Source organism: Macrobrachium nipponense, chromosome 5 (assembly GCF_015104395.2).
Source record: "Macrobrachium nipponense isolate FS-2020 chromosome 5, ASM1510439v2, whole genome shotgun sequence".
In the NCBI taxonomy this organism is placed as follows: Eukaryota; Metazoa; Arthropoda; class Malacostraca; order Decapoda; family Palaemonidae; genus Macrobrachium; species Macrobrachium nipponense.
In genome coordinates, this window is record NC_061107.1 from 106,346,698 (window position 1) to 106,362,730 (window position 16,033).

Here is a 16,033-nt window from a genome sequence, read left to right on the forward strand (position 1 = left end):
ATCCAATGAAACAATATAGAAATACGTTATTTCTAGAGCAATCGTGATACGAAGAATAATTATATATGCAAATGGTAAAGCAACATTCATATGCTGTCTACAGAAAATACCAAAAGCAGGTGAAACGACCAGCAAGATTAATAAAATGGAATTGGTGACTGTCGATTTATTTAGCAAAAATCCAATTCGCAGACAACAATTTCGAGATCCTGCTTCGTACAGCTCTTTGCTGTTCCAGATCCCAGGAAGCTTCCAGGACGCCTCAATGCATACATTTGATTTCCAGGCTAAAACTAGTTTTGATGTTTAGCTTTACAGGGCTTTTGTATTGCAGTAAAGCAAAATCTTTGTTATAGTGAAATTGTAATTTTTTCATTGCTGTAAAACGGTAAGATATGTTTGTGGAAAAGCAGAAGGTTACCAGTGATATATGCAATCATTTACGTGATATGTATACATCTGGGACCAAAAAACTTAACTAATCACGAGGAAAAACATGTGCAAACATTTGTTCAACTTTATCTTTACCTATATGTTGACTAACGAACAAAAGGAGTGAATTCTTTAAACTTACCTACAACTGTGAGGTTGGTAATGTACTCAAGAGTAGGATTCGTCTTAAAATCCACCCTACACCTATAGGTTCCTTCGTCCTCCACCAGGACTCGCTGGACGACAAGTGCGTCTTGATTGGGCTCGAAGGTGGACCTCGTTCCTATGGACTCCGGGTTCTTCCAGTGAGTAGCTGGTCCGTTACGCATATCAAAACTGAAGGAGAGGAAGGATATTTACTGCTAGTATTCTAAAGCAACTAAAAAATTATCTCATGTGTGATGAATTTTCGAAAGGAAAGTATTAATAAAACCTGTTTCCGATAATGTAAATTTATATATGAAATATAATAATATATATTATATATATATAGATATATATATATATATATATAGTATAGATAATATGTTAACATATATTGAAACATATACTTAAATTCCGAGGTTTAGAGCCGCATTTGTAGCACCGATGTTTTATGGGTATATTGGAATCACGGTAATGTGATATGACGCATATATATATATATATATATATATATATATATATATATATATATATATATATATATATATATATATATTTGACGACAGATAAATTCAATGACATATTACATTTTCATTCGGAAATTAGTCAACTTCAGCTCAGATGTGAGTTGCTATTGTCAGACATATGTGAATATTCACTTGACATTAACTGCCCATTGAAACCCGTTTTCATTCCCATGATTGCCATTTTCATTTTTTAATTTACTTCAGCACTGGTCTAGCGTATCATTTCCTTTGTTGTTTTGCTTTTGTTTTCGCATTGTTGAGTAAGCTTCAGAGCGTGGAGCCTTACTATTGTTGCGAATCCCTTGGAATCCGGCAGCTCTGGCCCAACCTAACAATGATAAAAGAAATTATCCCATGTGTCACTTTTTTGCAAACGTTAATTCATCTGTCAGTGAAAGAGAGTCTGCGGTGGTGGCGTCCTGATGGAAGCAACTGAAAATCCATCTCAGAGGACATTCCCCATAATTCCTTTTCATGAGCACCAGAGAGAATGAATGAATTAACAATAGTGAGTTGTGTATGGCAAAACATTGTGGAGCCAATATCGGGTAAAATAAATTTTCATTTTTCATTTCTTCGAAAGCAGAGATATTATTGACACAGGAGTCAACAAATTTATATATACATAATATATATATATATATATATATATATATATATATATATATATATATATATGTAAGTATAAAAGTTTTCACATACACAATTGTTCTGAATAGTACAATCACTAAAAGGACCCCATTCAATTAACTTTTACCAGCAGAATTGAAAGTAGTATCCAGAATAGAGATTCCCAATCTCCGGTTTCTTCTAAGTGTTTGAAGGAGTATTTAGGTTGTGGACGAAAAGTCAGGATGAATTCGATTTTATTTATCAAAGGCATATTTCAGATCGACTTAAAACCAGTTATCTATAAAGTATCCAGACAGTATGACGGATCTTTTCTATTAACTTTTCTTGCTGAGAAAGCTCCCTCAATACACTAAAAGTAGTAGTGGACCAAACCATTACCCTGTGGAACCCCAGACAAAATAGTCTTTGGTTCACCCCAAATTCCATCAACAGCAACTCGCTGCTTGCCTACCTGTGAGGAAATCTTGAAGTAATCTTAAAACAAATCCACCTACCCGACCATTCTGACGTGTACATGTACGTGCCTTATGATGTACTAAATCGATAGCAGAACTAAATCTCTACACTTGTAACCTTTATCAAAGTTCTCTTGCTTAATAGCAAGACAAACCTAAAGGAACTATCAGCCAACAATAATTTGGATCCAACATACTTGTGAAGCGGGTGAAAAAAAAAAAAAAAAAAAAAAAAAAAAAAAAAAAAAATATATATATATATATATATATATATATATATATATATATATATATATATATATATGATAGAATTATCACATCGAACCGTGATCCATTTTATATATCAATTCAAGCTACAAATGTCCTTTAATATCTAAATTCACTTTACCTCCCAAATGATATATTTTATATATGTACCGAAGGGGAATTTTAAGTTGATAACAATTTCGTCCCCCCCATGGGATCGAACCACGTCCAGGTGGACAGGGACGAAATCAGGACAGTCAGTGACGCTATCCAATCAGCCAACAGAGACGCTATAAGTTCATATCGATTCTGACCTTACAAATCACCCTCGATCTGGATGCTTTCGTAATTAGAATCGATATGAAACCCCGTCTACCATGTTGGCCAATTCGAGCGTTTGACAGAACGTAGCCTTTTGTTATGATAATTCCCCTTCGGCGTACATATATGAAAATATATCATTTGGGAGGTAAAGTGAATTTAGATATTAAAGGACATTTGTAGCTTGAATTGATATATAAATGGATCACGGTTCGATGTGATAATTATTCATAACAAAAAGGCTACGTTTTCTGTCAAACGCTCGAATTGGCCAACATGGTAGACGGGGTTTCATATCGATTCTAATTACGAAAGCATCCAGATCGAGGGTGATTTGTAAGGTCAGAATCGATATGAAACTTATAGCGTCTCTGTTGGCTGATTGGATAGCGACACTGACTGTCCTGATTTCGTCCCTGTCCACCTGGACGGTGGTTCGATCCATGGGGGGGACGAAATTGTTATCAACTTAAAAATTCCCCTTCGGTTACATATATGAATATATATCATTTGGGAGGTAAAGTGAATTTAGATATTAAAGGACATTTGTAGCTTGAATTGATATATAAATGGATCACGGTTCGATGTGATAATTATTCATAACAAAAGGCTACGTTCTGTCAAACGCTCGAATTGGCCAACATGGTAGACGGGGTTTCATATCGATTCTAATTACGAAAGCATCCAGATCGAGGGTGATTTGTAAGGTCAGAATCGATATGAACTTATAGCGTCTCTGTTGGCTGATTGGATAGCGTCACTGACTGTCCTGATTTTCGTCCCTGTCCACCTGGACGGTGGTTCGATCCATGGGGGGGACGAAATTGTTATCAACTTAAAAATTCCCCTTCGGTATATATGAAAATATATCATTTGGGAGGTAAAGTGATGTTTAGATTAAAGGGACATTTGTAGCTTGAATTGATATATAAAATGGATCACGGTTCGATGTGATAATTATTCATAACAAAAGGCTACGTTCTGTCAAACGCTCGAATTGGCCACATGGTAGACGGGGTTCATATTCGATTCTAATTACGAAAGCATCCAGATCGAAGGGTGATTTGTAAGGTCAGAATCGATATGAAACTTATAGCATCTCTGTTGGGGCTGATTGGATAGCGTCACTGACTGTCCTGATTTCGTCCCTGTCCACCTGGACGGTGGTTCGATCCCATGGGGGGGACGAAATTGTTATCAACTTAAAAATTCCCCTTCGGTACATATATGAAAATATATCTTTGGGGATTTGGAGTAAAGTGAATTTAGATATTAAAGGACATTTGTAGCTTGAATTGATATATATATATATATCTATATATATATATATATAATATATATATATAAGTAAATAAGATATCATTTTGCCCTTTGTCGAATAGCCAGACATACAAGGAATACAAGAAAATTGCAACCAAATATGTTAAAAAGGGTAAAATAGGGTAAGTTAAGATTGTTAATTACTTGGTCATCTTGGTTTGGATTGGAACGCAGTTTGCATGTTTAATGGTCGGTTCTGGGTAGCTGACATTAGAAAGTTAAGTTCCCAGAGAACCAGAATCAGTTAAAGGAATTCATCCGATAAGTAATTTGATTTGGTGTAAACTAAAATACCTGATGAAGATGACATCTGTGTGGAAGTTGGTCTGCGTTATCTAAGGACTCATGGCAAAAAGTCAGCCATTTAAAAATAAACATTTTTTTTAGAGATGGGATTTATACGAAGGATAACAGAATCCGTGATGCATGACAGTGTATGTAAATGGCTAACCAAGACAATTTCTCTCCTTCGCAGCAAAATGGAATTCGAATATTACTGTTAATCATACAAAATATCCATAGAAACCTCACTAGATAGTAGGATTTAAGAACGGCAAGCAGTAATTCTTTAATAAAAGAAGAGGACAAAAAGAGTATGGAATATTGATTGAAAGGATGCTATTAAGTGTGAATCTGCAAGACATCTGTCATCTGCTTGGTACTTCGTGGATGGTGATATTCATGGCTGGCTTCCCCATGCTGAAGTCAGCAGGAGCACTCTAGAATCTCATGAATCATTGCCGCTGCGTATACTTAAAGTCTGTCATTTTATTTAAAAAAATGGAAAAGAAGAGCACATCAGAGAGAAAAGAATATAAAGTATAACGTTATCTTAGGGATTGCAAATGAGGGGAAGACTAGATCAGTCGAGAACATAGACAATATATATAGTGTATCCACACACATATAAACTCATACACACACACACACACACACACACACAATCGTAAGCTTTCTTGTTTATATCATTTTGCCTCTGAATTATTCCTCTTTCTCACTCGTAACGTATCTGGGGAGTACCGACTGTTTTTACGTCGATTGCATTCTAGTCATTCATTCTCAGTCTGTTTTCTCGCTTACTTATTCTTCATTCCATTCTGGCTGCAATTGCCCGACTCTTTTGGCTCTGGCCACGTTTCCAACTGCGTTCAGTTGTCCAGAAAACTTCCCTGCGCTTTCAAGTCTTTTTCTCTTCTTGGCTTTATGATCCCTGTGAATATTTTTCTCAACCTCAAGAAGACCTTTGTTCCTTTAAGTTAACGCTCTTGGAGCTCTTTGCTCTTCCTAATTGGAATTTTATTCCATTCTTTCGGGAGGGGGGCAGGGGGTCATTTCATACACTTTGCAGATTGGTTCCCTCCAGCCTCTCGTATTAATCTTACTCTTCTCCTCCTTCTTCTTCTTTTTCTTCTTCTTCTTCTTCATAGCCGTCTACTAGCATCTTTCTATTTATTATGTCTATTGTAAAGAAACCTGTGTTTTTATTTACTCTGATAACTCGTTAATCTTGTTACATGAATATTTAGTCCAGCTTGACAAGGCTCAGTACAAAATACGTAAAAAGTAAGTATGATGAAAAAAAAAGAACTTTAATATTCATCCTTTGCCTCCTTTGGTTTATTAACTGCCTTGAATTTGACATCGGACTTATCCCTCGTGACCCTTCTGCTATTCAAACCAGCAAAGCCCCTTCTTTATAGCTGAGGGCTTTTTCCAGGCTAACCAAAGCAACGATTGATTTTTTTTTATTTTTTCTTCCCCCCTCATCACTTTCAGACTCTGCTGTCAATATTGAGACGTTATCTGAAGTCCAGTGCTTCCCTTTGCTTTAAAATGCGGAATTGAATCACCTCCTTGAGATCGGAATTACTTTCTAGATATCGTATTGCTTTTCCATTACCATTCTATTGCTGTGACGAGAGAGCATTACTATGCAGAGCATCGCAGAAATGATTCAGCCTCAACCCATTAACTCGCGACTCCGGCTCTCTCGCTTCGGCTCTCATGGCTAAATGGCTCTCTCCCCTCTCACGAGCGCCACTCTAAATGGCACTTCATTTAGGCATTCTCTCTCTCTCTCTCTCTCTCTCTCTCTCTCTCTCTCCTCCTTAGTCTGTATCTGAGTTACGGAATGACCAATATGCCAAAATATGAGAGAACATATGAGCTTTTTGTTTAATTTCACGGCTAATCACCAAACATTGAGAGTCGGGAAAGCAATCAACTGATCAACGGTAAAAGGTTTAATGTCTCCTGAGCGGAAGCTTCGAAGGAAACAGGAAGGAAAATTCAAGCACAGAAATGACTGGCAATTACCCAAATGATGTCAAAACTTGTATATTAAAAGAACGCCAACTCGACGCTTAACTACGTGTGACGTCAATAGTCCACCACCAATGGAGACAAGATAATAACGGTCTTACTTATCTCGATGATGGCGTCTTTCGCGGCGGATTTTGTCGGGACAATAATGAGAGAGGAACAGCTAACTCTCCCACGGGAATTGTTCTCCTTTTATGGAGGATAGAAAGAAAGCAGGAACATTAATGATACAAATGAAGTATTGGGATTTACTTTAGCTTTTTTTTTAGGTAAAGCTAAATATTTCTATTTTTGTGATAGGACTGAACGTGTAAAGGCTATTTGTAGACCGTTGTTGTTATTTGTTTAGAAGTTTTATGGTTACGTAATGAAAGGAGAAAACCGTCACTGTCTCATTTACCTTTCAATGGAAAATGAATGGTGAGCACAATCTACAGAAACTATGCAGTTGGTGTGACTATCGTAAACATCCCTCTATCCTCTCAATTCGCAACAAATTTTGGCAGCCACGTGCTTCCTTGAACCCGTAGGGGGATAGTGCCGTCGCGGTGCACTACACTTGGTGCACTGCAGGCATAACAAGGCCTTTGTAGCGTCCCTTCGGCCCCTAGTTGCAACCTCTTTCATTCCTTTTACTGTACCTCCGTTCATATTTCCTTTCTTCGATCTTACTTTTCACCCTCTCCTGTAATTGTTTCAAAGTGCAACTGCGAGGTCTTCCTCCTATTGCAACTTTAAAACCCTCTCACTGTCAATTACCCCTCCAGCGCTGAATGACATCATGGGTCCCTGTGCTTGGTCTTTGGACTAAATTCTATATTCCATTCCATTCCATTCCATGCTTCCTTGATCCCTGTCATAACACCACCCACAGAAACATTTAATAAAAGAGAAGGCGTCACACCCCTTTGTGAGAGCACTCGCTTTGCATCCAAGTTGTCATTTCTCATTAACATATTGTGCCAGTGGGTTTTTTCGTCATGACAATTACACCGTACATCCTTCATATCCTTTCCCATTGTATCTCCGTGCAACGATTAGAAGACTGTTTTCACATTCTACATGAACCGCTGACATTTTCACTTTACTCTTCAACTCCTGATTCATGTATTTTATATAAGTCAACATTGCACGCAGGCATCATATCCCCTTTCCACAACCCCAAAGTTCTCCACTAATCATATATTCTATCATCCACCTTAACATTTAGTTAAAAAATCCACAGCACATCTTTAGAGGTATCAATGATAAACTTACGCGCTTCTGATTTTTAATCTTACGTCTATGTCACTCTCTCCATTATTCACTCTCTCCATTATACAGTGGAATAACAACCCCGCCACCTTTTCTTTTCTCAACCTGCTAATTGGATTTTTGTGACCCTCAACGAGATCTCGTTAGTTTTTCTGACCTTTCTATTCAAGTCAGATGTCAACAAAACGAGTCTGATTGTTTGAAGGCCAGTAACAAAGATATAAGCTTCACTAAAAACAGGATCCCTCTCACAGAATCTCTTGTTTGATCAAATTTTCTGGAGTACCACTAACTATAAGGATTCTCCCCACCCCATCCTCTCTCTCTCTCTCTCTCTCTCTCTCTCTCTCTCTCTCTCTCTCTCTCATTCCAGCGCAATGACTGCTTTCCATCTGATAAACATCTTAGCATTGGGAAAACCAAATATTTATTGTCAACAAGACTAGATAAAATCCATTTCAGACACGAGAAGAGATATCCGGGAGGCAAACAACTTGGTTTGACTTGAGAGAGAGAGAGAGAGAGAGAGAGAGAGAGAGAGAGAGAGAGAGAGAGAGAGAGAGAGAGAGTGGATCTTACGAGAATCTTGAGAAAATTTTAGGAATAGTTTTATCTTTTCTCATCAAGGTCTTCTCGGTTTGATGTTACACATTTTGACAGAGTAATGAACATTCACGCCGTGTGCTCTCTCTCTCTCTCTCTCTCTCTCTCTCTCTCTCTCTCTCTCTCTCTCTCTCTCTCTCTCTCTCTCCCAAGCTGTGGCACACAACGATTAGTTAACAACTAGTTACGCAGTTCAAGACGGTAGAAAAAACACTGTTAATTTAGAACCCGCACCTGTATGAAAATATGCAATAGAAATATAAGACAACAAGTAAAATGAAATGGATTTAATACTCCCAGTTCGTAGTAATGCTAGGTTATAAGGATAATGGAAAAAAAAGACCTTCAATCAACAACGTCAATAGGAACTAGAAACTGGACGATATATTTTGAAAAGTCACAAATAAATGTGCGCGATCTTCCGACAGAATATTTGAGTGCACTTTTGTGCCTTGGCACAATTTGCATAGACGAAAATGCTCTGTAAGGTTTGCTAACTTGACCTTATTGCGACAGATTTCTTCGCAGTGGCCCTAAACAATATCTGCTTAGACAATCAGTTACTCTCTTTCAGAGCTTATCAAATGTTTCTGAATTCGACAGATATATGAATGGCCTTCGTCAGACTGGTTCTGATTCTGGTCTCATTGGTCTTTAATGAGATGATAATGAATGTTATATGATCGTCCAGACTCTAGAGCAAGGGAACCGGAATCTTCAGAAAATTAGACGGGAATTTCAGATTAGTCTTAAACGGAATACCTCTCGGGGATAAGAGGTTCTACTGTAGTAAAAATTCGTCAAGTTCTTAACAAGTCTCCTCTGTAAGAAGTACTAGATCTTACAATGAGAAAGCAATATCCTGGGTGTTTTCAGCGATTCATGTATAGCGATCCAAGTTCCTAATGGGAAAAAATAACTGATAGAGTGTAGACCTGTTTTCCATTTCCTAATGACTGCAAGGAGATTCAGTGAGCAACCATATGCTGATGGCATAGTAATGCTAGGTTATAAAGTAGGGAAAAGAAAAATTTCCCAGTTGACAAATAAACTTCAAGGAATAATTAAAGAACGCGTTCTTGCTATTATTGGTTTGGATGGCGAGGTAAAACCTTATGGATGGAAGGAATTGATAAGGAAGAAATTCTTAAGGGTGAATAGAATGAATGGCATTTACATCAATGCTAAATATATACAGGGGTAGAAAGTGGATTGCTTATAAAACCAGGATGATTAACCTTTAGTCAACATGGCCTGTAAGCACATGATAACCGAATACTTTAGAAAATATCATCGGAAAGTCGGCTTTAAAAAAAATTCCTGGAAGAGTGTCTTCAGTAGACCATCCCTAGAAAACTCGTACATAAACTCCAATAGAGAAAGTTTCACGGTGTATGGGAAAGATTTTTGCTGAAAAACGAAAACATTTAATGGTGTTATCTAATGTACACAAACGCCGTCAGTAAATAAATTCGATTATCATTTGAATATTTCCACCTTCGGTAAAGATTACAGAGGTGATAAAAGAGTCATGATTGAGATGGTATGGGCATGTGTTGAGGATGGGTGACGTGACGAGGAGGGAGTTAAGAGGGATTGGGAGGAACCTGTTAGGGGAAGAAGATCGAGAGGGAGACAGAGAATTAGATGGCGAGATAAAGTGGAGGAAGATATGGAGAGAAGAGGTGGTTGAGGATGATGCCTTTGATAGAAGGCAGTGGAGAAGGTGCTTCAGGCAACCAACCCCTTAATGTAATGGGGAAAGAAGACCCCAGTAAGTCATGTTTTATAGAGTGAGCAATGGCAACCTGCTCTTCTGTCGTGTGAAGATCTTGTAAAGTTAAAAACTCAGGCTTTACGTTCGTTAAATTGAAACACCACTCAAGTTTATGTGCCTTCCGTCCTTATCATACTTACCTTTCGCAGAGTCAATATGTACCTTAACCTAATTACACATTTATTTTTGCTCTCTCCGAAAGCCAAATTACGTTTTTGCTATGAATTAAAAATGACCTCTCTGCATTCTCTGTCATCTTTCATATGCATCGTGAAACACTTTTTGTTTAACTCGTGCAGTCATTTTATCTGTCTAAACATCTCTACTTATATGCTTGTATGCTAACATACATTTTGTCATTTATCTCTGAATACTTCATTTTTACTCATTTCTCTACCTTTACATTATTTTCCACTACTTTGCTGATTAGTATACTTATAAGTACACTCTTCTATATTTTATGTATATATGAAATATGACATATTATTTTATCATCTGAACACTAACAATGGGTATTTCATTTCTCCCTCGGCCCACTCTCTTGTAAAAATTCGTCTAGTTCTAAGATTCCTGATGCTGACATTAACACATTAATTCCCTGATCGATGTGATCCGTGCACTGAAAGAGCTCTTTCCAATACAATTCTTGTCCTTCCTATGCTTTCTAACAAATTCCGAATGAAACATTACATCATTGACTCCGGAACAGAAATGAAAAAAAAACATCACTTTATCCAAAGATAAAAAAAGGGGGGAGCGGCCTCCTGAAAGAAAGCAGGATGGTATAGTACAGGAAAGAGTAACTTTCCCTATGTTCTATCCCCAAGGCACAGGAGGCGGTCCTTACCTATAAATTGGCTTGTGTGTTCCTCTCTTGTACCACAGGACGAGCAGGGCCGGGTCATCAGCTATCGGGGACGACAGGTTGCAGAAGAGACTCGCCCGACTTCCGACGGTTGTCCAGACGGCTCTTGTGGGAGCTGAAACAAAACGTTTAAAAATTAAATTTCTTTCTTTTTTATATTAATGCAATAAATAGGTATATACATTTTTAAAAATCAAATTTCATTCTGCTTTACATTAATGCAAGGGTTTTGACTGACAGTAAGCTAAACGATTACAGGGCTTTTTTAGAAATGGCTAAAAATCAAATATTTTTTTCATATTAGTTTATTTGTTTGTATTGTGTTTTTACGTTGCATGGAACCAGTAGTTATTCAGCAACGGGACCAACGGTCTTCCTCCTATTGCAACTTTAAAACCCTCTTACTGTCAATTACCCCTCCAACGGTTTTACGTGACTTCCGAACCACGTCGAAAGTGAGCTTATATCACCAGAAATACACCTCTCTCACACCTCAATGGAATGCCCGAGAATCGAACTCGCGGCTACCGAGGTGGCAGGTCAAGTCATATTAGTGCAAGGGGTATTTAGGTGAAATTAAGCTAAACGATTATAGGATTTTTTTAAATGTTTAAAAATCAAATTCCATTCTTCTTTACATTAATGCAAGGGCATTGACTGATATAGTAAGCTAAACGATCACTGGGCTTTTTTTCAGAAATGTCTAAAATTCAATTTTTTTCATATTAGTGCAAGGGGTATTTAGTTGACATTAAGCTAAACGATTATAGGATTTTTGTAAATATTTAAAATTCCCATTTCATCCTTCTTGACATTAATGCAAGGGGTATTGACTGATAATAAGGTAAACGAATACAGGATTATTTTTAAATGTATAAAAATCAAATTTCATTTTTTTTGGTTACTAATGCAAGGGGTATTTAGTTGAAATAATGCGTTTTTTTTTAAATGTTTAACATTCGAATTGAATTATTTTTTAGATTAATACACGGGTTCCTGATTGGACAACGACTACGGGATTTTTCAAAATTGTTAACAATCATATTTCACTCTATATCAAAATGCAAGGGATACTTATTGAAAATAAGGTAAAAGATTACAATGTTTTTTATGTAAGTTAACGAAAGTTATTGTATCGAAGAACTTTTGAGCACAGCCACTTCAACCCGAAGCCCCAAATTTGGTAAATGCACTAAAGAATATGCATTTTTTATAAATACGTCTGAACAATCTTGCTTTGTTGAGTGCTACGTTTTGAATAAACGTTTTGCTACTAAGTATACGTGTCTCCATTAATATAATATGTTCAGTTCTTCTTTCGCCACATACATCCCGCAAACAGTTCGTGTTTCACATCCAGCCTTAACTCTGACATTATTAACATTCAACATCTACACTTCCTCCTATAAAATCCGACTCGGAACAGCAACCCTTTCATTCTTTCCTCTCTAGTTCTCCCCCATACCTCTTCCACGGTTCTTGATTATTTCCCTGTTTCGCTTATTTTGTGCCTCGCCTTTACTCTCATGACTTTCATTCGCAAAAAACCATACCAATCAAACTTATTTTTTCATCAGACATTCAGGTTACTCTTCACTGCGTTCTCTTCCTGTTGTCAGTTTACCTCGTAACATCACTTTCCTTCACAGTAACTTTCAAACTTCTCTCACGAGCCCTGAAAAAGACCGCCACGTTTTCTTGTTCTTTCTCTTCATCATACCAAATGAATGCTGTCTCATTTGTAAATATCAACCATATGATCTGTCACAGCACCACCACATCAACCATATGATCTGTCACATCACCACATCCATAAAAATGAAACATTTCGAACAGCCATGGAGACAGCCAATTCTTGCCCCAGACCTGCCAGTTACTCTCCTGTTTGAATCTCGGTTTTTTCATCAATATTCATTGCTGTTCGTAAATTGCCTGTCACACTGTACAAACTCAACACACTGTTTGCACATGCATCAGTTCTATCATGAGCTTCTTCTAATTTCATGACAGTTGCATTACTGTGAAATACCTCTTTTATTCCATTACCTGTCAATCAGTCTTTTGTATTATCCATTACCTAAATTATATATACTATATGCAAACACACACACGTATATAATATCATAATATTCTCTTGTAAAATGTATGAGGTATGATTTGTTTCCAGAATGCTATGATATGATTTGTAATTGTCATATGATTTTTCTTTATATAGAGATAGTGTGTTGTGTAAAATGTTATTTATAGTAGTAGTAATTACTGAAATCTTGTGTATAATGTATGTTAGATTTCACAATAACGTAATTTAGAATGAATGATTTAATAACGTAATAGAAAGAGAGAAGATTTAATCATCCAGCTACTATGAGTTATGAAGTTGTCAGCGATAAGAGCTGCATTGACGGAAGAGACATAAGAAGGGTGCTTGGTCCAGCAAGCACTCTCCTGAGTTGAATGATTGCACAATGCTGTTTCTTTTGTCTGAGGACCACGTGGATTTAGAACATATTGCGCATCCTTCGTTTCTCTAGAGAGAAAGAAAAAATCTTGTGGCAACTGTATCATGTTTTGTAAGATTGCATGTACTAATTGTGTCAACTTTGGCCTAAAACGTTTTGCCTTGATAATGACGTCGGCCTTCTTTTCTACTCCTCTCTCTCTCTCTCATATCCATTTTTAGCTAAATTTTTTTTCAAGTAACATAAATTGTTTTTATATTGATTGCTCTATGAAATCTATGCATACATTATCAGGGTGTTTATTGTAATGGCACCTATCAGAGAAGTGTGTCTAGTGAATATCGGCTGCAGTTATTGTGTAATAACTATGTATTTGAAACACATCATTACAGATTAAACTGGTGCCCAGACCCGGGAAGAAAACAAAATATCACTAGTTGTGTTAGGGATTTTTGATACGAGAGGGACCACATAGTTATTTTTGCATTGTATTGTGATTTGTTTAGTTGAGTTTCTTAGAAGTTCCTTCTAAGATTTGTTTAGTTGAGTTTTTAGAAGCTCCTTCCATCCAACAGTTGTCTAAGCTAGCCTTTGCCCTTAGCGTGTGGAGGTAAAGTTTCTAGTAGTATGATTAAGGCACAAGTCAGATGCATTGCAATGAAAGCATTAAAGGAATTTGGTAGAATAACATGATGGTGAGTTAGAATTAGCACAAGAGTTGTTGAATGTAGTCAGGCCGATTTTATAACTAAGCAAGAGGAAAAGAAAGAGAAAAAGAAAGAGAAAAGGAGAGTGAAAGCAGAGCTTAAATGCATAGAAGCAGAACAACACTTGACTAAGCTCAAAATGCAGGCTGAAAGAGACAGAGAGAAAACAAAAAGAAAAGAAAGCAAAGAAGAAAGAGCAGCAGAAACAGAAACAGAAAGAGAAAAAGAGGAAATGAAGAAAGAAAGATATGAACAAGAGATGGAATTGATAAAGCTCACTCCATATTATCTGTGACACTGCCTAATCCTACTCAAGGTAGTCAAGAGCTTATATTTGTTGTGGTCAGAGTGCAGAAGTTAATCTCTTTAAGTTTACGGAAGAAGCTCCAGATGAGTTTTATGATCACTTTGAAAAAGTGGTAGAGCGAATTAGATATTAAAGGACATTTGTAGCTCGAATGATCTATATGAATCACGGTGATGTGATTATTATTCATTACAAGGCTACGTTGGTCAAACGTTTGAATTGGCCAACATGGTAGAGGAGGTTTCATATCGATTCTAATTATGAAAACACCGAGTTCGATGGTGAATTTGTAAGGCCAGGATTGATATAAACTTATAGCCTCTCTGTTGGCCGACTTGATAATGTCACTAGGCCGTCCTGATTTCGTTCCCGTCCACTGGACAGTGGTTCGATCCCATGAGGTGACGAAATTATTATCAACTAAAAATTCCCCTTGGGTACATATATGAAAATATATCAATTCCGAGGTAGAGCAAATTAGATATTAAAGGACATTTGTAGCTCGAATGATCTATATGAATCACGGTGATGTGATAATTATTCATTACAAGGCTACATTGATTAAACATTCGAATTGGCTAACATGGTAGAGGGGGTTTCATATCGATTCTAATTACAAAAACACCGAGTTCGACGGTGAATTTGTAAAGCCAGAATTGATATAAACTTATAGCCTCTCTGTTGGCCGACTTGATAACGTCACTAGGCCGTCCTGATTTCGTTCCCGTCCACTGGACAGTGGTTTGATTCCATGAGGGGACGAAATTATTATCAACTAAAAATTCCCCTTCGGTACATATATGAAAATTTATCAATTCCGAGGTAGAGCGAATTAGATATTAAAGACATTTGTAGCTCGAATTATTTATATGAATCCGTGTGCGGACAATTCCCAGGCGGACAATTTCCATGCGGACAACTTCCATGAGGGCAATTGCTAGTATGGACAATTCCCAGGCTGTCAATTGCCATCCGGACAATTGCCATTGTTTCGAAAAATTTGTTCCTTTCTAAATTAGTTGTTTTGGAAACTACCCGAAATTACTTGTTTTTCGAAAATATCCAAAATCAGTTGTTTGGGAAAGTATTAGAAATTAGTTGTTTTGGAAAATTACTCGTTTAGATGATATTCAGCAAGGTGAATTGAAGGAAAGTTCATAGCCAATACTTTATTACTTTAGGGGTTCCCTCTGTTGTTTTAATAACTTCAAGAGACTTGGATAGCGAACATTTCTTTCATTTTCTACACCCCTTAGAAATGGCTTCAACTATTAAGAGTAACGTGGCAACGATATTTTAGTGGATGATCTTCAGTACATGTATCATGGATACGATAGTGACAAATCCGTAATTTACTGGGAGTGTACACAGAGGAAACAAAAATCGTGTACAGCTAGAGTACAGACCAAATCAAAAGAAGAAAACTACGAGTTGATAAAGACCTGCAACGAACATAATCATGCAGCCTCTAAAAAGTTGAAGCAAAAAGTGCTGTTGCAAATGCAAAGCTAAAGGAAGATATCTCCTCGAAAAATTTATCTACAAGATCGTTAGTTTCAAGCTGCTTGTCGCCGTTGGATGCTTGCACACGAGCTGAAGTACAAAACGTCCAGCATCTAAGTAGAAATATTCATCGATGGAGGCAGCAGAACTTCAGTGCT

General features: G+C 37.1%; 1 protein-coding gene across 1 annotated transcript in view; it reads right to left on the bottom strand.

Annotated features, from left to right (window-relative positions):
• Positions 1-16,033, bottom strand: part of LOC135215570 (neural cell adhesion molecule 1-A-like) — a 336,733-nt gene that overhangs the window by 42,946 nt on the left and 277,754 nt on the right. Inside the window, exons 2-3 of the mRNA XM_064250428.1 lie at positions 10,882-11,014; positions 575-768 (exon numbers count right to left, since the gene is read on the bottom strand). Of these exons, the coding sequence (XP_064106498.1) occupies positions 575-768; positions 10,882-11,014 (327 nt within the window). The remainder of the gene's footprint in view (positions 1-574; positions 769-10,881; positions 11,015-16,033) is intronic.